The sequence below is a fragment of the Girardinichthys multiradiatus genome, chromosome 8 (assembly GCF_021462225.1).
Source record: "Girardinichthys multiradiatus isolate DD_20200921_A chromosome 8, DD_fGirMul_XY1, whole genome shotgun sequence".
NCBI classification, from domain to species: Eukaryota; Metazoa; Chordata; class Actinopteri; order Cyprinodontiformes; family Goodeidae; genus Girardinichthys; species Girardinichthys multiradiatus.
In genome coordinates, this window is record NC_061801.1 from 33,134,886 (window position 1) to 33,156,303 (window position 21,418).

Consider the following 21,418-nt stretch of genomic DNA (forward strand, 5'->3'; position numbering starts at 1 on the left):
ATGGGGATTGTGATGCTCTGACAAGGGATGCAATTTAAATTTCACCCCCTGTCAGTCTCTTCCATATCTGTTCAGATGAAATTCTTATGAGCTGCCAATCACAAGCAGCCACTGAAGTACACAAATGATCATGCAAACTCACATTCATGTGCATAAAAACTTTCAGTTGCTATTTCCATCATTCACAGGTGCATGAAAACAAAGTAAAATGAAAAACTATAGACTGACAAAAAATTCAGAAAATCCAGGGGGGTAATTTGCGGTTGTTATACATGATTCAATTGTTGTTAACCAAACAGGAAGAACAACATGGTGACTTCTGCATATGTGCAACTAAATGTAACTGCAGAACACATTGGATAAACTTCAAAAACTGACTAAAGGCAACTCTTATAAGGTGTAGTTGTTTTAGTAATTGTCTGAATTAGCAGTACATAAGCCATTTATATTCATGGTGACACAGGAACTTTTCACTTTGTGGCTCACAAATTTGTAACTATAGCAAATAAAAGAACATCCATTATTATATCTATTCTGTATACATCTGCAGGAATGCAGGGTGTTTGTTGCCTATCTCAAACTGTCAAAAGGTGGGTGGCAGGTTAGAAAAAGAACAGCCATCCACCTGTTGTCTTTTAATTATCGGGCCAGAGAATAATAAACTGTTGAAACAGGTCCAGGAAAGAAACCCAGGCATCCCTCGCCTAATGACACTCTAGCCTATTTTAGGAAATTTCAAGGTGCTTAAATCATATTAGCAAAGTCTGTTGCCTAAAAAAATATCAAAAGGAACCTCCCTTGAGGTGTCCTGATCAGATGCCTGAACTGACGATTGTGGTGGAGCAATGCTGGTATTCTTATTCTATCTCTAAGGAGAGCCTGGCCACCCAACTGGGAGAGGAGGCATTGCAAAGGGGTCGAAGGATGGTTGAGCCTTTGCTCCTGAAGCCTTATGCCTCTGAGTTTGCATCAAACAGGACCTTTTCAGTGTTTCTGAGGCTGGGGTTGTGGCCCCTGGTTAAGGTACTGCTGTAATTAATACCAGCTATTATGAGCAGCTTCTCAGACATCTGGGCAGACACAATTCAAGTGCCATAGGAGACTGAGATGAAACTCCAGTACAGAGCCACAGTGACCTGTCACCTTGCATGTGGGACTTGCCGGTCTTGATGTCCTAGTAGCATCAGCTGATTGGGACAATGGGCAGTTTGGCTAGTATGATGGCTCCATAATGACTGCCTACTCGGAGCCTTCACTAAACCCCCACACCTTCGTGGTCATTGTGGTCCCGAGTGGAAACAAAGGACCTGACCCTGGTGTGCCCAGGAAGTCAATGATCTCAAATTCCCTATTGGGAAGGGGGTACTGATATATCTTAATCTTTACACCCTCAACATGTTGGTTTAGCTCAATGACAGGCACCCACTCCTTGTGCCTGAACTTGCCATCCTGAGCAGAGGGTGTCATCTGTTGCCCCTTTTAGAGACCCTGCCACATTCAAGGGCTCAACCAAACTCCCATCCACAAAAACCTGAACTAAAATGTCCTCTACCATAGGCATCATTCAGTATTTGGTGATCAGTAAAGCAGGAAGACGCCTCACTACCATATTTGATGATTTGTTACGTATATATGTTACCTTCACATGCAACAAAACTTTGTAAGTTGTAACAGAATGAATATAATTTAAAATATTGTATTTTCAGCCAAAATCTTATTTCATTTTTTTCTTCTTGACCTTAAAAAGTTGTATTGCAGAAACCAAACCAGAATATTGTGTTACCTGACCTTCTTCAAAAAGTAAAAAAAATAAAATAAAACTATAGATATATATACAACAGTTAATGTAAAAGAGAATTGAATAGAGAAGGAAATGCTAAATTGCAATAGTGAAATTGAGAACTGGGTTAAATAGAACTACACTTCCTGGTACTATCTTCCAACCCTCTCTGCTAATGAGGAACACGTGGTTTTCTACAATAAACTTAATATTGCTGATTTAATTTTTAATACAACAACATTTATATTATTAATTCATACTTTTCTGCCTGCCATAAAGAGCATATTCCCTAATAATTTTTTTTTTTTCATTTTCTAAACAAAGTGCATTTTAGTAAACACCTCTAGTGTATTTTCTGAAACCTGTAGCTTTCTTCCCAAATGATTTTTAAACATTTGGGTTTTTTTTCTTTAGACTTCTTGAATGTTTATCTTCAAACCCCTTGTAATTGGTAATTCATGAAATCTCATGGGTGTGCAATGTCTTACACTGTTCTATATCCTTCTGTTATTTTTTTTCCCTCCATAAAAGCTTTTTTATGTTCCTAAACTTCAGTATTCAGTGCTTGCATCTCTTCGTGAGATGCTTTAACATGTTCTTGTGGGTTTCGTGTTCCACCTTAACACAGAGAGATAGAATGAGTGAAGGTTATGATATGTAGGTTGGGAATTGAGAGATGAAGAGAGAGGTCAAAAGAAAGAGAGGGAGAGAGAGAAAACTGCACAAGCAATAGCCAAAAAGTAGAAACAAAAAAGCAAGAAACAGAATTTTATAAAAGGAAGGTTTGTAGCTGAAGATAAACAAAGAGCAAGAAGTAATGGGATATGACAGATGATAGAATCAGCTGGAGCTTCACCTCAAAAGAACAAGGAAATTCACTTCCTTTCTTTGGCTCTATTTAAAGTGCTCACTCTGTTCTTCATTCACACACCTTGGTGCAAATCTCAGCAGCAGACAGACCCGTAGACAACCTTTGAGTGTATGAGAGCCAACTATTTTTTCTTGCTGAACAGAGGAAACAAAGGGACAGCCAAGAGACAGTGGAGGAGATAGAGAGTGAAGGGAAAAGACACAACTTGAAGGGAAGATTTAGGTTCAAGTCTCCTTGCTGGCAGGGCTGCACCCAGCAAAGCTGTACTTGGAAATAGTTAGGAATTTCAAGGAGCTTCAGCTCTAAAATCTTACAATCTAAGATAGGCATTGAGGAAAGCCGGCATCTGAATATAATTATTTATTTCCAAATAATAAAATTTAATCAACTTTGGGAAGGCTTGTGTTAGTATTTCTCAAAGAACAATAGCCTTGTGCTCATTCTACTTTGCAAAAATAACTCGAGCTCAATAAGGCTAGATGGAGACTCTCATGAACAGCAAATGTTCAAATTTTGCCACAGATTTTAAGTTGAATTTAGGTCTGAACAACTGTTTCAACACATGAATATGCTTCGACCCAGAACTCTTCTATTGTAACTCTTGTATATCTAAGGTAGATTTCCTGTTGGAAAGTAAACCTCTGCCCCACTTTTAGATTATTTCCAACCTCTAACAGGTTTTATGCCAAGATTGCTCTGTATTTAGCTCTGTTCATCTTCTCATCAAATCCGACCAGTTCCTCTTTTGCCACATACATTGCTTAGCATAAAGGCCAAGAAAGTTCAGTTGTGGTGTTATCTCACTAGAAGGCCTTTCGTATGCTTTCTAAGCCTTCTGCATGGCCTGTTGCCAACTGCAAACAAGATTTCACATGGCTATTTTGAACAATGACTTCCTTCTCCCATGATGTTTTTATAGACAGGTGCTCCTACCTGAGCTGTGGATCTTTGTCACTCCTATAGTCTCTTAGCCACTTGTCTGGTTAATGCTTGCCTTGCCCAACCTGTCAGTTTATGTGGCTGCCTGTCTCTTGGTAGACTTTCAATTGTTTTTAATATTGGATTAAGGATTGAACTGTGAGATGTTCAGGTCTTGCGATACTGTATTTAACTCTTCCACTAACTTCTCTGACCTGTTGGTTGTGTTGCTGTTTGTTTAATAATGCTCTCTAACTAACCTCTTAGGCTTTCACAAAAAATCTGTATATATATTAAGATTAACCAGATACCAGAGTAAATTGGGCTAACAAAAAAATACACTCCACACACTCCACAACAGTCAAAGCTGTTGACAGATCTTAATTTGTCAACAGCTTTCTCTTCTACTTCACAATCATTTGCCACTTTATTTTGGTCTACCACATAAATGCCTAATTAACTACATTAAAACTTGTGATTGAAATTTTACCAAATGTGAAAATGTTAGGAGTATAAATACCTTTACTGTAAGTGAAAGTGGTTACTGACAAACATTAGCACACATATAGAAGCACACATATAGATATGGGACATGAATCTCTGGCTGGGTTAAAACATGGAGAATGACCTTGGATTGAACAAATCTGATCCAAGGGCCTCCAAAAACATCCTAGATGTCACTAATAAGAAAATTATACCCACTGTATTAAAAACATTAAGAGAAAAATGCAGTCAAATTACGAGTCTGGTCTACATGACTGATTTATTCTCAAGGAATATATCCTTTTTAATACTGATTTATTAGAAATATGTTTTCGTTTAAGCTGCTGGAAGTTAACCTATTTGAAACTCTTTAGATGTGGTTTTCTGTAGAGAAAAAAAAAAAACACCAGACAAATCGGCCTGTGAGAACATTAATGCAAAACAAATAGGAGAACAAAGCCTCAATAGACAAAACTTTTTTTTAAGTACTCATTATTTGTGGTGGGTACTTGTGTCATCCAAAGATTGATTGAAATGTAGCCAAATAAAAAGTTCAAATGGGAAAAATGACTATTTACTGAAGTGGTAACAGCTACTATAGATTTACAATAACAGTGTGAAGTATCACTGACTTCACACTCCATTTTCCAATATGAAAAAACATACAGCACACATATTTGGCCAAATAATAAAAACAGACAATTATGTAATGTGTAATATTGCGTAAAGATCTTGAAATATGTCTCTCATCTCTTAATGTTTTCTTTCCATGGAGCCAGACTTGCAATCATCTATAGTGATATTGAGCAATAGGCTTTCTAAATAACTTTCTTTTTTATTTGGATAGTTTATGCTTTTTTTAAACATTTTCAATAAGGTAACTGACAAGTTTGATGTGTACTGAATGAGTATTTTATTTACTCTTGGTTGTAATTTAACTCCAACCTATACATTCAAGTATAAAATAATTATTAAATTGAATGAATTAACCAGGACTTTTTTTTATCTACAGTATCTCAGAAAAGTAAACACACCTCACATTTTTGTAAATATTTTATTGTATCTCTTTTTTATTGAACAACACTGAAGACACTTTGATACAATGTAAAGTTGTCAGTGTACAGCTTGCAATAGCATACATTTGCTGTCCTATCAAAATAACTCAACATGCTGCCATTAATGTCCAAACCTTTGGTAAACAAAATTGATTACACCCTTAAGCGAAATTGTCCAAATAATGCCTAATTAGCCATTTTACAGGGTTTTCAGGTGTGATTGAGAAGCAGGTGTGTTGAATTGTGTGTTATCGCTCTCACACTGGTTACTGGAAGTTCAACATGACACCTCATGGCAAAGAACTGTTTGAGGATCTGAAAAAAGGATTCTTGCTTAACATAAAGATGGCCTAGGCTATAAGAAGTTTCCAACACTCTGAAAATGAGCTGCAGCACAGTGGCCAAGACCACACATTAGTTTAACAAGACAGGTTCCACTCTGAGCAGACCTGAGCAGACCTCGCCATGGTGCACCAAAGACGTTGAGTGCACGTGCTCAGCGCCAGAGGTTGTCTTTTGAAAATTGATGCATGAGTGCTGTCAGAATTGCTGCAGAGGCTCCTCAGACCATAGGCTGCACATTGCATCACACTGGTCTGCGTGGCTGTTGTGCCAGAAGAAAACCTCTTCTAAAGAAGATACAAAAGAAAGCCTGCGGTTTGCGGTCCATTGGCAAAATGACAGATGGACTTCAGATTTTTCTGTGAACATTTAAAAAAAACTGCCAGAAACAGAAACTATTCGGTTTACCTGACCCTTGTATGAGACCAAGATAAATTTATTTGGGCCACATGGCAATATTCCAACATGATAATGACCCCAAACGATGACTGGCGCTGGACTGGCCAAGCATGTCTCCAGACCTAAACTCAATTGTGCATCTGTGGACCATCCTTAAACAGAAGATGGAGGAGTGCAAGGTCTCTAACATCCACCAACTCAGTGATGTTGTCATGGAGGAGTGGATTCCAGTGGCAACCTGTGAAGCACTAGAGAAGCCCATGCCCAAGAGAGTTAAGGAAGAGCTGGGAAATAAAGGGGTCCACACAAAATATTGAAACTTTAGGCACAATTAGAACATTTTCACTTGGGGCTGTACTCACTTTTGTTTCCACTGCTTTAAACATTTTTGGCTGTGTTTTGAGTATTTTGAGGGGATAGCAAATTTAAACTTGTAATACAAGCTGTACTCTGACTACTTTACATTGTGTTAAAATGTCATAACCTCAGTGCTGTCACATGAAATGATATATTTATAAAATTGTGAGAGCTGTACCCACTTTGGTGAGATACTGTATTGATAACTTTGTTAAAAAAAACTAATTACTGGATTAAACAAAATTTTTCAAGACCTTTTTTTCAAGGTTTTGACTTTAGGTAAATTTTCATCTCCAGTCCTTATTTTTTCATTGCCATTTTGTCCAAACCTATCATTTTGTACCCATGTATAAACCGTTTATTAATTGTATACTTATATTTTGCATTTAAGATTTGTTTTTGTTGAAAGACAAAGTCCTGGATGAATTATATACATTAATAACTTGTCAACTTTATTGAGGTACAAGAGATTATAACTATTAATTAATGCAATAAATGAGAGACCCTTTTGCTGGTTGATATGATTTACTGGTCACACACAAGCAAATTATACATTCCCAAGCTAGGCCTGAACTGATGCATGTTCAGTTCAAAATGTCCATTGGGAAATGGACAGTAAAATGATTCCAAAAGAGCTATAAGCTGAAAATATGCGGTGGAGTAGACCAAAAGGTCTTGTTCAAGGTTTTTGCTTGACTTTACTTGTTGACTTTACGGTGAACTGGCAGAAGGCCCTCGGACTTGGGCAGAAAATTGTTCCAAAGCAACCCAAGTCCAATTGGAAAAACTTTCTTGCCAATCTTACTGATTGTCATTTCTACAATTTCCAAAGTGACATGTTGCACCTCTCAAATTGCCCACATTAGATCTTCATTTACTATCAACAATGATCCAAATAGTACAATGTGGGATCTTCATAATGTGAAGCAAATGATTGCCCATGAGTTATTTTATGCTGAAGCTGTATTTCTTTGTTTTGCGCTATACCTTTAAGAGGTGCTGGCCATGGCCCATCCCAGTAAGGATGGACCCATTAGGATGATGAAGGGAGCGAAAGCGACCGAAAGAGAAGGGGAATGCACATCATTGCAATTAAAAACAACTGCTTAAATGAACACCTGTAATGAGACAAGTACAAAAGGGAAATGAGATAACTTCTTTAAAAAAAAAATCTGAAGTACACAAGAAAAGGACACTTTAGGAACTGAAATGAAGTAAAAGGAGATAGACAGTGCAAGATCCAGAGAAGGCAGGAAGTGGCTATCTCTCCATCTCTTACATGGTGCTGTCTATGGGTCCGTCAGTCAGTCGGGTGGACAGGCACACTCACACACTCTCCTACTCTCACACGCACTCCTGACTTTGCTGTGTGTGTGTTTACAGATGGCAAACCTTGTGACATCGTTGTGCTGTGTAGTTCTGGCCGCAGTGGTGGTAGCCTACGCTCAAAGACGCAGCCAGCTTGGTGAGTATCCATTTTATCTTAACAACATAAATCTACCTCCCTACCAAGCCTTACTATCTGTGTCTGTTTTTTTGTTGTTTGAAATCAGATTTACTGTATTTCACTGTGTTTTCCATTTCCTCTTAACGTGGTATACTTTTCTTTGTGCGTATCTTTCTTCTTTTGGCTGTTTTGTCTCATTAGTGCTTTTGTTTTCTCTATGGTTTCCAAACCTTTATCATTTTTTCCTATTTTCTTTCTCTTTATCTCTAGCAGATTTCACTTAAGATTTCCAAACTGCAAAAAAACTTTCATGATATTGTTTCTACAGATTCATTAAAAGTCCTTTTAATGGCCTAGCGAGAGAAAGTGCCGTAGTCACCAGAGTTTTTCCCAGGTGTAGAAGTATAGTATAAAGCAGTATTCCCCACCCCCCACCGTTTGCTGCACACTGCGAGTCACCTGGCTGAATAAAGGCTGCTATTCAATAAATAGAAATTGTAATTTTTGGAAATACTTCTGGTTGTTAAAAACATGGTGGGCCATGGTGTGGAAACTAAAGAAGTGCCACCCATCCCTCTTATTAAAGGTGCAGGATCTACCTGAACGGAATCCCTATGTCAGCTTGTGTTTTGCGTAACTCGCTACAAACCATAAAAGCAAAATGATATTACCCACTATAAGCACTGCAATACTACTTCTAAAATGTGTGGTAATTTATTATGTTTCGTTTCTGTGTATCAAAATCAAGACAACAAAATAATGTTGCAACTGTGTTGTAGCTGTAATCAATATGATGATTCATTTTAGCAGCAGTTGGCATAATTTAGGAATAATTCTAAGTATGCATTTTTGTTTAAGATTTTTGTGTAAATGCTGTGAAATTGTGGTATTTGTACATATATATATATTTTTTTTTTATTTTTTATTTTTTATTTTTTTTGGGTTTATCTGTGTTTACTTCATTCATTCTTGAACTTAGTGTTCCAATTTATCTGATTCCAGAAGCTAACTGTATTTGTACTTTGTGACATTTTGCAACAATAACATTTTTGGCTGCTGTAGATGAGTCTGTGCCCATACAGTATTCTGTCCATAACTAGAAAGTTTTAAAATCAAAGCTGGAACAAGATAGTATGGTGGCTGGTCTTCTCAGAGCTTGCACAAAATGCAAGAAAATAAATCTGACCAGGCCTTTAAAGGGTGTGAGCTTAACAGACAAGTCATTCTGTCAGTTGACTCTTAGTGAAGAGTGGCCTTGACTTATTAGCCTATAGGAATTGACTGTTTAGGTCAGCTGACCCAAATAAAGACTCTAAGGATGTCAATAAGTCCACAGTGACGCACTTCACTGTGTCACAAGGTTCTCACACAAACAAGGAGACACACGGTATGAACTATAACAGAAATGTTGAATTTGTGAAATACTTGAAAGCCCAGAAAAGATAAATGGAGGAAATGGGGAATGAGAACAGAAAGAGGCAGATCGAGCCAGAGAGTCAGCCACAGCAGTAATTAATGCTTGAAGGGGAACGTTGCCGGGTAATGATTTGAGAAGCTGAGAGTAATACCAAACATTTGGCTATGTGAGGAAGACAGAAACACTGTGTTTGTGTTCTTAAAATAGGAAAATAGGTTAAAACAAGTTAAAACAGAAAAAGGGGAAAAGGCAAAGACATGGGCAAATTAAATATGTGATGAGAGGCACAAGTCATAAACAGCTTCATCTTGAAACATTGTTTGTTTGGCAACTATTAAATCTGCCACATAAATCAACTAAGGCATATATGCATATAAAACATAAAAAGTAATCAATGTATCTGATTTGGAAAACATTGTTAATTTGTAACTCCTAAAACAGCTGGGTTAAAAACAACCCAAATTGGTTTATTTGCAGGTATTACATTATAATACCAAAACTTCATTTTTGGCAATGTAAAACATTTACATTTGATTTTTATTTTGACATTAGTTGCTCTAATTCTCATTACGATGAAAACCTAAACACAATTAAAATTAATTCTCATTTGAACAGTCTAGTGAGAACCTAAGCATGCAGTTTTAATGCGTTTCATGTACACTCTATGTAAATTAAAATGGTCTATTTATTTTTGCCTTAGAAAAACTACAATTAATGAATTATGCTTAGGCTAAAAAAGAAGAGTATAACTTACTATAAGTATAATTTCACTTTAAGTGATTTTCATAGCCATATGCTAAATCAAATTAAAGGGACAAAAATTTGTTTTTAGTGTTTCAGAAAACTCAAAAAGATGCTGAGGACACAAGTGGTCAGATAAGTATCAGCCGAATCATTGAGGAAGTAAATAAAATGTTTTAATTTCAGTTGGAAGCATCCTACATGCCAAAGTGACTGAACTATCTGCATTTTAGCATGAGATTAAGCAATGTTATTTTTGGATCATTGCTGCATTATTTGACTTGCAGTTGTGTGATATCTATAATAGTAGCACAGATTTGTGGTATACATTGTGTGTGAGAGCTGTGGCAGTCAAGCATATCCAGGTGTAAAAACTGTGAATGCTACAGTGTTAAATGTACAACATGCAATTCTGGAGAGCTAGTTTTCTATGGCATTGTGTCTTCTTACACTATTGAAATAAAAAGCAATTATGTAATAGTGTGGCAGGTATGTTACAATCAATGATTAATGAATATGTGGTTTGGATTGATGAGAAACAAGACCGCTTGAGGAAAAAAAAAAGTTTTGTTATAGTTACGACATATTATTATCATTCTCTATAATTGGAACATACGCTGACTATTGAAAATACAGGACAAAGCACATACCACAGGAAACTAATATTGATCACTTTTTTTTAGTGTCACAAACAGGATAATTTCATATGGCTGGTAATCCTTTGCCAGTCTCTTCTCTAACCCAAAAAACTGGCTCACAATTTTTGACCCATTTTCTTTGGTTAAAGGCATAAACACAACATCAGAATCAGAATCAACTTTATTGCCAAGTTTGTACATACAAACAAGGAATTTGACTCCAGTACACTTTGCTCTGTACATTTGGGTTAGAGTAATACTTTCCATGCTTCTGACTTACTCGTCCACTGGTGCCACACAGAAGTGCTCACATAATATATTTCAAATGTTCAAACACCTATACATCTTCAGTTTAAGGAGATAGGAGGAACCTTTTGTTGGTCTGGTCTCCATCTGTAAGAAATCCATGTCTGTGCTATACAGTGGGTTGGAAGTCTATTTGAGACTTCAGTGATCGACTGCTGTCAATAATAATGAACAAAGAATAAGATTCTGTGATACAGCTGCAGAAAGAGGGAAACTGACACAATCAGCAACTTTACAGCAGCTAATTTATACTAAGGCAGATGTTAGAGTGATTTCTAATGGAAAAGCTAATGTTTTAGACAGCATTTAAACTGCAACAAAATTTCCATTTCCAGTGTTTAACAACACATGTCAGAAACATGAGTTGAATTAATAAGATGTAGAAATGTTTTTCAGCAGCAAGAACCGTTAAACATAAAACCAAGCACACTATTCTTTAGGACTACATACCAAATACCTATTTAGCTGCTGTCAGAGATTTGCATTGACAAAGAAATTGGCAGAAAACTTTGAATGGAAATCCAAGCACCACAAACGGCAGTCGCTCAATAAAACATCATTTGAAACAACAGAAGGAAAAGAAAATAATTGAAAGCCAAAAAAACCCACCAAGAGGCAGCAAGGCAGGATCTGAGGTAAGGCCAATTAAGCTGTATTAAATATTCCAGGTTCAAAAACAGACATAGGTGTTTTAAAGGGGAAAATAAAATATTATGTTGGTGGAAAAGACATAAGATGGACACTTGTTAGATAAAATACATAAAAGAACAGATAACATGAAGAAAAAAAAAACTCCTATCTGACAACAAACTAGAGAGTGCAGATTACTGTTGACACTTAAGCCCTGCAAACATGACAACGATCTAGTGAAAACGGGATTGTTTTTTCGTTTCTGGTAGCACATCTACATGACAACATTTTATTTGTGACCTCCGTGTACACCAGACTAGTAGAAGTGTTATAAACAGTATAATTTCCCAGCTATGCCCTAGTAGGTGTTATGTTCTTTGAAACTCAACAACATGCACAAGGGTACAAACACTCCTCGCTTAAAAACAGGGTGGAAAATGAGCACTTTGTTGGAGAGCCATTGTTGTATTCAGAATCCGTTATGATGTGCGCGTGTGCATTAATTTCTTCCGATTGCAGTAGAAAGTCCTGTATGGGCTTTCCTGTACAGGAAGATTCCATTTTGTCTGTTCACATGACAACATAGACCAGGATGTATTCAAACCCCAACACTCTGGAACTTGTTTTCAAATTGTGCACACGTCATTGTGGTGTACACAAACAGCAGAAATGCAACAAAACATTTCAGTTTTCACCAAAAAACTTTGTTGTGTAGTGTTAAAGTGAAAGCAGGATGTTTTGCTGGTAGAGCAGCAGTTCATAAAAATGGTAGACTTATGTTCGCAGTATAGTCTCACACTGGCAAGAAACAAACTGGCTTTATAGCTCCTAAGCCTACTAATTAAGGATATTGAATGAATGTGTTGTGTTGTCTAAATAAACTAGTTCCTGATCAGGCTCATTTAAGATGAGGTATTTCCCAATATCAAGATCCTATTCATACTACAATTGTTAGTGTTTGTAAGTCACTAGTGCATGGAAAATTAATAGCTTTAAAAGACCACTACCACACTACATTTCATCAATATTACATGGTATGGTAGCTTGAGTGTGTCCCACTTAGCTCACTCTAGATGTTCATGACACTGCAGCGGATCATGTTTTTCTTGGCAGTGACAAATACACAATTTCCTCTAAAATAGACTGTATATACAGGTCCTTCTCAATATATTAGCATATTGTGATAAAGTTCATTATTTTCCATAATGTCATGATGAAAATTTAACATTCATATATTTTAGATTCATTGCACACTAACTGAAATATTTCAGGTCTTTTATTGTCTTAATACGGATGATTTTGGCATACAGCTCATGAAAACCCAAAATTCCTATCTCACAAAATCAGCATATCATTAAAAGGGTCTCTAAACGAGCTATGAACCTAATCATCTGAATCAACGAGTTAACTCTAAACACCTGCAAAAGATTCCTGAGGCCCTTAAAACTCCCAGCCTGGTTCATCACTCAAATCCCCAATCATGGGTAAGACTGCCGACCTGACTGCTGTCCAGAAGACCACTATTGACACCCTCAAGCAAGAGGGTCAGACACAGAAAGAAATTTCTGAACAAATAGGCTGTTCCCAGAGTGCTGTATCAAGGCACCTCAGTGGGAAGTCTGTGGGAAGGAAAAAGTGTGGCAGAAAACGCTGCACGAGAAGAGGTGACCGGACCCTGAGGAAGATTGTGGAGAAGGGCCGATTCCAGACCTTGGGGGACCTGCGGAAGCAGTGGACTGAGTCTGGACTAGAAACATCCAGAGCCACCGTGCACAGGCGTGTGTAGGAAATGGGCTACAGGTGCCGCATTCCCCAGGTCAAGCCACTTTTGAACCAGAAACAGCGGCAGAAACGCCTGACCTGGGCTACAGAGAAGCAGCACTGGACTGTTGCTCAGTGGTCCAAAGTACTTTTTTCGGATGAAAGCAAATTCTGCATGTCATTCGGAAATCAAGGTGCCAGAGTCTGGAGGAAGACTGGGGAGAAGGAAATGCCAAAATGCCAGAAGTCCAGTGTCAAGTACCCACAGTCAGTGATGGTCTGGGGTGCCGTGTCAGCTGCTGGTGTTGGTCCACTGTGTTTTATCAAGGGCAGGGTCAATGCAGCTAGCTATCAGGAGATTTTGGAGCACTTCATGCTTCCATCTGCTGAAAAGCTTTATGGAGATGAAGATTTCATTTTTCAGCTCGACCTGGCACCTGCTCACAGTGCCAAAACCACTGGTAAATGGTTTACTGACCATAGTATCACGGTGCTCAATTGGCCTGCCAACTCTCCTGACCTGAACCCCATAGAGAATCTGTGGGATATTGTGAAGAGAACGTTGAGAGACTCAAGACCCAACACTCTGGATGAGCTAAAGGCCGCTATCGAAGCATCCTGGGCCTCCATAAGACCTCAGCAGTGCCACAGGCTGAATGCCTCCATGCCACACCGCATTGAAGCAGTCATTTCTGCCAAAGGATTCCCGACCAAGTATTGAGTGCATAACTGTACATGATTATTTGAAGGTTGACGTTTTTTTGTATTAAAAACACTTTTATTTTATTGGTCGGATGAAATATGCTAATTTTGTGAGATAGGAATTTTGGGTTTTCATGAGCTGTATGCCACAATCATCCGTATTAAGACAATAAAAGACCTGAAATATTTCAGTTAGTGTGCAATGAATCTAAATTATATGAATGTTAAATTTTCATCATTACATTATGGAAAATAATGAACTTTATCACAATATGCTAATATTTTGAGAAGGACCTGTAGTCAAAATGTAATTGATCAATGTCTTTAAACATATCTCAGTGAAAATTAAACCACAATAAAAAGTAATGTGCCTGAAAACAAAACTATTACAACAGGTATGTATTTTGTTCCAACATGAGTTTCTGCAGGACAGCTTGAACATGCTAGGTTAAAAAAGGTACTATATTGTTATGACAATACATCAACTAAAATGTTTATGACTTTTTCAGTTGTTTATAGATACATCTGACTGGACACATTCATCTGACTGGACACATTCGGCTACAGTCATCAAAAAGCTCATGTCTTGCTTTTAATGATGATGATTTTAAGCTGCACAGTTTGCTAAAGTGTTATGATAATGTTAGCATGTTTTAATTTCTGTTTTGATATGATTCACTGGTGATTCAGCTTGCAACATGTTTCAAAACAGCTTCAGTCAAAAAAACATACAGGGACAATTTTTTTCCTCTTCATACATTTCCTGATTCCATTTAAATGTCAAGAAATTTGAATGTTAATGAGTTTTATCTGGGACCTTGCAGTATCCTTTGCAACCCTTTTCCTATTTACAAGAATCAAAGTGACCAACGTTTCCAAGGTGTATCCTATATCTCATTAAGCAGCAACCCCTGCCATGGCCGTGAGCCTAATAAAACAGGTGTAGAAAATAAAAGCCTTTCCTTTTTACCCCTGTATGGGATTGTCTCTTTATTGTATATTTATTTCTTTGATTTCTTTCTTTTTCTGTGCATGTCTGTTTGTTTTGTTTTAAACCTGAGAAATCCTAAACTTTTTTTTTCGAATAGCCTGCATGGAGTAGAATGCCAGTAAATACTAAAACACTGTGAGAAAGCACAACAAGAATACAAATCATCTAGGGCAGTGGTTCTAACTAGTTTGGTAAATACTAAGTTTTCCAACTACCACCATGTTGACTGAAATTTTGAAACACTTCATTCCTTATTGTTTTATTATCCAGTAAAAAAACTTGATTAAGTGAAGGATGACTTAATAGTTTTTTTTTAAGTTTCACAGAGAAGCTGACAATTTCAAGTATGAAATTGGAAAAAACCCAGAAAGGTTCATAAAGGTAAAAATTTCAAGTGAGAAAGATGAAGGTTTCTCACCAACCATGAACTCAAAATTAAATATGGCTCCTTAGGATATGCATGTAGTGAAAGGCACAGTAAAAATAGTTTGACTCTTTTGACAATTTGTATCGCTTTAAATATTTTACAGTTTTTGTAACACAAACATAAACCAGCATAGGACAAAACCCAGATATTTTCATTGTAATTACCCTGTATTGCTAATATTAGTTAGCCTGGTCATTGAACTTCAAAAGCAAATCCCACTGGTTTTTTAACTTGGAGCTGGATCACCATTAAGTTTAAGTTGGATTTGATGGAATTCCTAGATCTAACTTCACTGTACTTATGTTTTGGGAAGTTTCTGTTTGAAGTGGTGGAAAAGCTCATTATCTGGGTTGTAGGTGCTCATTAGCTGTACTTCACAGTTAATTTGATAATATTTACTAAAAATGAAGTATTTTGTTTTTCAAGTTCAAGTTCAAAATGTTGTCATTATGATTGAATTAGGGGATTTCAACAGTGACTAACATATGTAGAAGATTAATACACATTTTACTAAATAAGAGCTCTGTCTTAAATCAAAAAATTTGTAAACAAAGTTACAAGCATTAAAGTACAAATGTTATCAAACCAGTTACATTTACATTTGGGTGACTTAAGTTCAAGTGAGATTTGGGGATTAAGATAGATTCCACTGTTCCTATTGAACAATGCTGACATGAACCTTTTGTCTGATCCACCTTTCTTTCTCATCATGTCTGTAGTTCACTAAGAAAATTAAATTTTCCCAAATAGCTTTCAAGATAGCAGTTAGTCCTTAAATTATGGTGTATGTGTGTTCTCATTGCTGGTCTTCTTTGTTTTGGTGTCGCTAGTGTTGCCAACTCCTCAGTAAAAAGCATAGCAATGGGTTGCCCTTAAAATATCAGAAAAACACTAATGAATGCCATTAGCTAATTAGCAAAGTTGCCTATTTGCACATAATTATGATGAATACTGTAGTGAGTATAAACCCTAAATATGCTTAGAACTACATATGTATTTACTTCTGTCACTTGTTTTTTTGGTTACATTTCAAACCCTCCCCCTGGTGGAGTTTGTTGTTTGTTGTCATTTTAATAGTTTAACCTATTTTAAGGACTGTGCTAGGCCTAGTGCCAGCATCTGAATAACATCAGCTCAGTTTTATAGTTGATTAATAGCTCTGTCCAGATGGAGAAGCAGGTGAAGACTCACAACAGGATGGGCTACAAATGTTTGTCTATTATAAAAAAGTTCTGTAAAGGAGATGCCACATGAAATGCAAACGCAAATACTCATACCTGAAGAGTCAGGTGAAGGAGACATATACTTGCCAGAGGAGAGCTCAGCATAGTACCAATAACAGATGTCACTGGACATGTATATTAGGTCAACAAAATGATGAATTGACAACTTAGCAGTAGATGATACAAATGAACTAGAAAGTAGAATAAACTCTCCCAGCACACACAAGGCAACAGAATATTGTGGGAAGGTGATGAAATTATGCGAAGTAGTCTCGCTCTAAATGCAGAGGGTTTAACATCTAGTGCAGCTGGGAGGGACTGCTGGGTGAGGACCAGGCTGCCTGTAAATGTTTTGAGAAAAAGCAGGGGCCTACAGCAGTGTGAGCTACTTTTTGAGAAGAGTAAAAATTAAACCTGCTTTCACATCATTGTCTGCAATAACGCCAGAAACAGTTGGTAGGTTTTTCATTAATTGCATTTTCAAGAATCTTTAGAGGGATTCGGTTACTGCTAAATAAAGTGAAAAAGTTGCTAAATTTGAAATATAGAGTATATAATATATTAGAATCTAGTTTGGGTCTTATGCATTGTAATACCTTGATGTCTAAGCTATTGTATAAAGAAAATATGTGACTGTGGTGACGACATGCTCCTGACTTAGAGGGCACACTATTTATGGGGAGATTGAGAGGTGAAAATTTCCACCTATAATGATTCTATCTATCTCACTTTCCTACTTAGTGTTTTTATGGCTTCATATCCCTCCCTTCAACACTCACTGACATAATACTCCATTCTCTTTCCATTTCTTGCACATCATTTGCACTTCCTTCTTTTTTTCCCCAGGAAATCCTTGCACTGCATTCAGCCAGCTTCTGCCTGTCTTACCCCTTAATCCAAACATCAAGCGATTTAAAGAACATCTACCACCCTTGGTATCATTTTCTCTGTCTTCACTGTGACTGAAAGGTTTGGTGTACTACATTTCTACCTTTGTTCCATCTCTGAACCGCACACTCTGTCTAATTTCTACCAACAAAAGAGTGAAGGGATAAAAGAGGAAAAGCTCAAGCAACCCAATGTGAGAGGGAACGTGAGCAAATGAGAGACAGCAGGAAAGTAAGAGGTTAACTCCCCAACTAATTCCATGGTATTACAGCTGTCAAAGCTGTATTTATTTCTTGAGAATTCAACATGCGCTGGTATGACTCCTGAACATGCCTGGGCATATGCTCTGTTATGAAGACCTACTTAACCATTCCTGAGAATGGATGGTTTAAATTGTTTAAATCAAATTAATCCTTGAAATCTTGTAACCGACCCCTATCATGCATGACAGCTGAGTCTAATTCAATTTGTGTGCGGAGCCTCATATAGACAGATGAAATAAGCATAGATACATAACTTCTGGAAAGAAAGGCGGCATACAGAAAACATAAAACTTAACACATTTCTAGTATGTTGTCCAATTAAATAATCGTACATTTTCAACTTTGATGTATTAAAAACAAATCATCAAAAAAGAAATCATGAAAAAATTGACTTAGAGGACATTGTGGTTTGAGTGCCAAACCATCCCCCAAAGATGCCTTAATTTCTGCAGCTCCACACAAATCAAAACAAAAGACAGTTCCAGACAGCTAAATGTAATCAATTATTCATGAGATTTAACTGCTCTCTGATGTGTCATTAGAGAAAATAGACAGAAGGAGTAAACCAGTAAAGAAGCACAAAAAAATCATGTGTTTGTGTTTAAGCCATGTACTGTTTATGCTGTGGGGGAACCTCTATCATTCTCATTTTCCAGAGTAGCACTCAATGTAATCAGTACTCTCTGTTTGGCAGGCAGCTAGCAATAAATTCAGCATTGAGCTCATCTAGTTGATTGACTGACAGCATTGGCAGATGCATTACATTCTGACTGACTCGAAGACTGGCAGACAGACAGTCTTTGAGTATAGTGATACTGATCCTGTTAAGTTGCGGTTGTGAGTTGAAAAAAAGAAAGCACGAACCCTACATAATAATTGAAGAAATTTATCTTAATAATTGATTAATTTAAGAAAACATGTTTCTATGGATTTACAAACCATTTATTAAAAACTCTTGAAGAATTTAGTCTTCCAACTATCAAAAATGTCTGATAAAATCTAATTAATGCAGGTTAAAAAAGTCAGGGTAAATAAAAAAAAAAATCAGTAGACACTTGTAAATATGAATCTGAGAATATTATTTAATATTTAATATTAATATTTTAATATTAATATTTTACCAAATAATATCTCGGTCTGTTAAGGATTGTCCTGTGAATACCAGCCCAGTAAGGTGATGGTATTAGGACAGAATAGAAAGGTGTGAGACGAGCTCTGACATTATTGAACAGCATAAACTCTGCACATATATGGAATGAATTCACACAATTTCTTAAAATACAAGAATTTATTAACAAAAATAAGTCAACTCAAAGTCAAACATATTTCAATCAACACACTCTTTACTATGCTAAAACAATTCAACTAAACTACCAGGCAGAATTAAAGAATAATGAAGACTAATGGGCTATGTACAATATAAACAAGTTGATTAAAGATGATTGGAAATCATGACCAAAAAGAGTGATGCAACATTACCATGCAATGTTTATGTTTGAGAACCAAGGATTATCTTGAAGAATCTGGAAGTGAAGTTAAGTTAGTCTTGGAATTAACTTAGGAAATAATCAGCAAACGTTTAGACAACCAATCACATAAAATATTATTTTAATAAAATAATGTTTTAAATAATGATCTGATGAATAAAACCAACTTCCTGGATGACTAATTCTCAACGATGTCTAATTAACTGCCTTTATTTATTAAAATAATATTTGAAGAAATATTATTGAGTATTTTGGAAAAGAGCCAATTCTTTCTGGAGAAATGGGGCTTAATGGTGTTTACTTAGGTATCAAATCTAGTAAATGATGTTCAGGGACGATTATTCACTAGCTTGAAAACCAACAACCTTTCTTTTGAATAGTCTTTAGTAGCACATGTTCTCTACCGGTTAGCCGTTAAGGTAACAAAGAAGCTAGCTAAAGTGCTAAGCTGGAAGATAGCTTAGCACCAGAATCAACACATACCTTTAAAATACCAGGGTTAAAATGCATAAGCGCAGACGGCGCGTTATGAGCAATGTTCTGGTTAAAACCACCCTTTAAATAAAGTTTATCTTAGCTTTAAAATATACAAAGAACACAGAACCGGCGCATGTCGTAGCTAGCCCACTAGCACTAAAGGTAGCCAGGTTCCACAAAACAAAACTTCATAACATGAAAACGTTTAGATCATTTCATCCTAAACCTATTTGTTAATCTGCCCAAACCTAACCTCTGACCGTAGCGAGGATATGTTGTCCAAGGGCGATAAAGTTCGACGAAACGCCACAGTCAAACAAGCGGTTGGCTTTCAGCTAACCTCTGCGTTCGCTCTGTGAACAATAGCGTTAGCTCCGGAAAGCTGGCGGCTCGGCCTGTCCGCTGCCCAGCTGTTCGTTACCATAACACGGTTGTGCAGGCCGTAGTAACTTCCTCCAGACTCAGCTTGTAGAAACAGCTTCTCTGTCGGGGATCTCTCTGCGACACAGTTTTGCTTCTGTGGGGCCTCGAAGAGAAAATGTAAGCAACTCTTACACCTTAATTTCGCCGTTCATGAATGAAAATACCGGATACACAGACAGTATTTCATTCTACTTAACTTTGCATATGATCGATGATCGTATGGCTTTGGATCCAGTTGAATTTATGTATTTTTGCCAGCAAAAGACATCAGCGCGCTTTCCTCTCCTATCCGGTCCCTATGGAAGGCCGCGTGGAAGAGGAAGTCTTGTGGAAAGGTGGGGGCTTATATGCGTCAGTGTCCTTGCAGGAAGTCCGCAGTTACCCCCTTTGCTGGCTGTGCTTTTATTTGGGTAATGGCGCCACAGGAAGTCCGCAGTTACCCCCTTTCCTGGTTGTGCTGGAAGAAGGTTAATGCACTTTATTTTGAAAAGTTCCAGGAAAGTATGTACCGGAGTTTTAGTGTTGAAACCCATGGCTATGGTCCCAACACACTAAATAGACACCAGCATGCATCATCAGGTGATGTCCCTGCCAATTAGTGTAAATGTATTAATTTGGGGAGAATCCAAACCATATGTTTCTTTGTTGGAGCCAAAGATGGCTTGCTTGTTTGCCACAGTGTTTTTTACGGTGGCCAACAAGTGCAGACGTGCAGCAAACAGCACAAATGTACTTTCTGAGCATCTTGACAATGTCTTTACTGAGGGTCTGGTCCCATATGATGGTGGTTGACTCCACCCGGTGGTCTGCTGTACTTCTGTTTAACTTGCTGTTGTTTTCGTATTTGCAGCACATTTCCTTTTGCTTCTGTGTATTTTCTGTAATTGCAGTTTTTTTCTGTTGGATTTTTAGGTGTGTGTGTGTTTTAGAGTTTGCGTCTTTCATGTGTTTGTAGCGCAGTTTCATACTGGAACTTGCCTAGAGCAGGAGTCAGCAACCTTTAAAGTCCATTGAGCCATTTTTGCCCCTGATCCAGCTAATTAATCATCTTCTACACTGTCATTATTTAGTCTGTCCTGTGCACATCCATCACTGTGTGGTTTGGCTTATCCACAAAACAGGACAGGTCCAAACCACAATGCACAATTAGATCTGCAGAGTGTTTACTGACCATCTCTCCATCCATAATTGTACAGATGTAAGGTCAGGAAAAGGGCAGCTGACATATTTGCAGACCCCACACATCCTGGATACAAACCTTTCAGACTTTTACCTTCAGGTCAGTGCTTCAGAGCGCTATTTGCAAAAACCAGCTGCCACAGAGAGTCTGCTGTGAAACAAAACAAGCATATTTGCATTACCACAACCTGCCTTCATTTTTTTCCTTTTCTT

The 21,418-nt window shown here is 37.3% G+C and overlaps 1 protein-coding gene across 2 annotated transcripts in view; it reads left to right on the forward strand.

The window, feature by feature from the left end:
* The window catches only part of cntfr (ciliary neurotrophic factor receptor), a 333,618-nt gene that overhangs the window by 128,153 nt on the left and 184,047 nt on the right, over positions 1–21,418 (forward strand). For both annotated transcript variants that reach the window (XM_047373130.1, XM_047373129.1), the window contains one exon: positions 7,589–7,670. In XM_047373130.1, the coding sequence (XP_047229086.1) occupies positions 7,589–7,670 (82 nt within the window). The remainder of the gene's footprint in view (positions 1–7,588; positions 7,671–21,418) is intronic.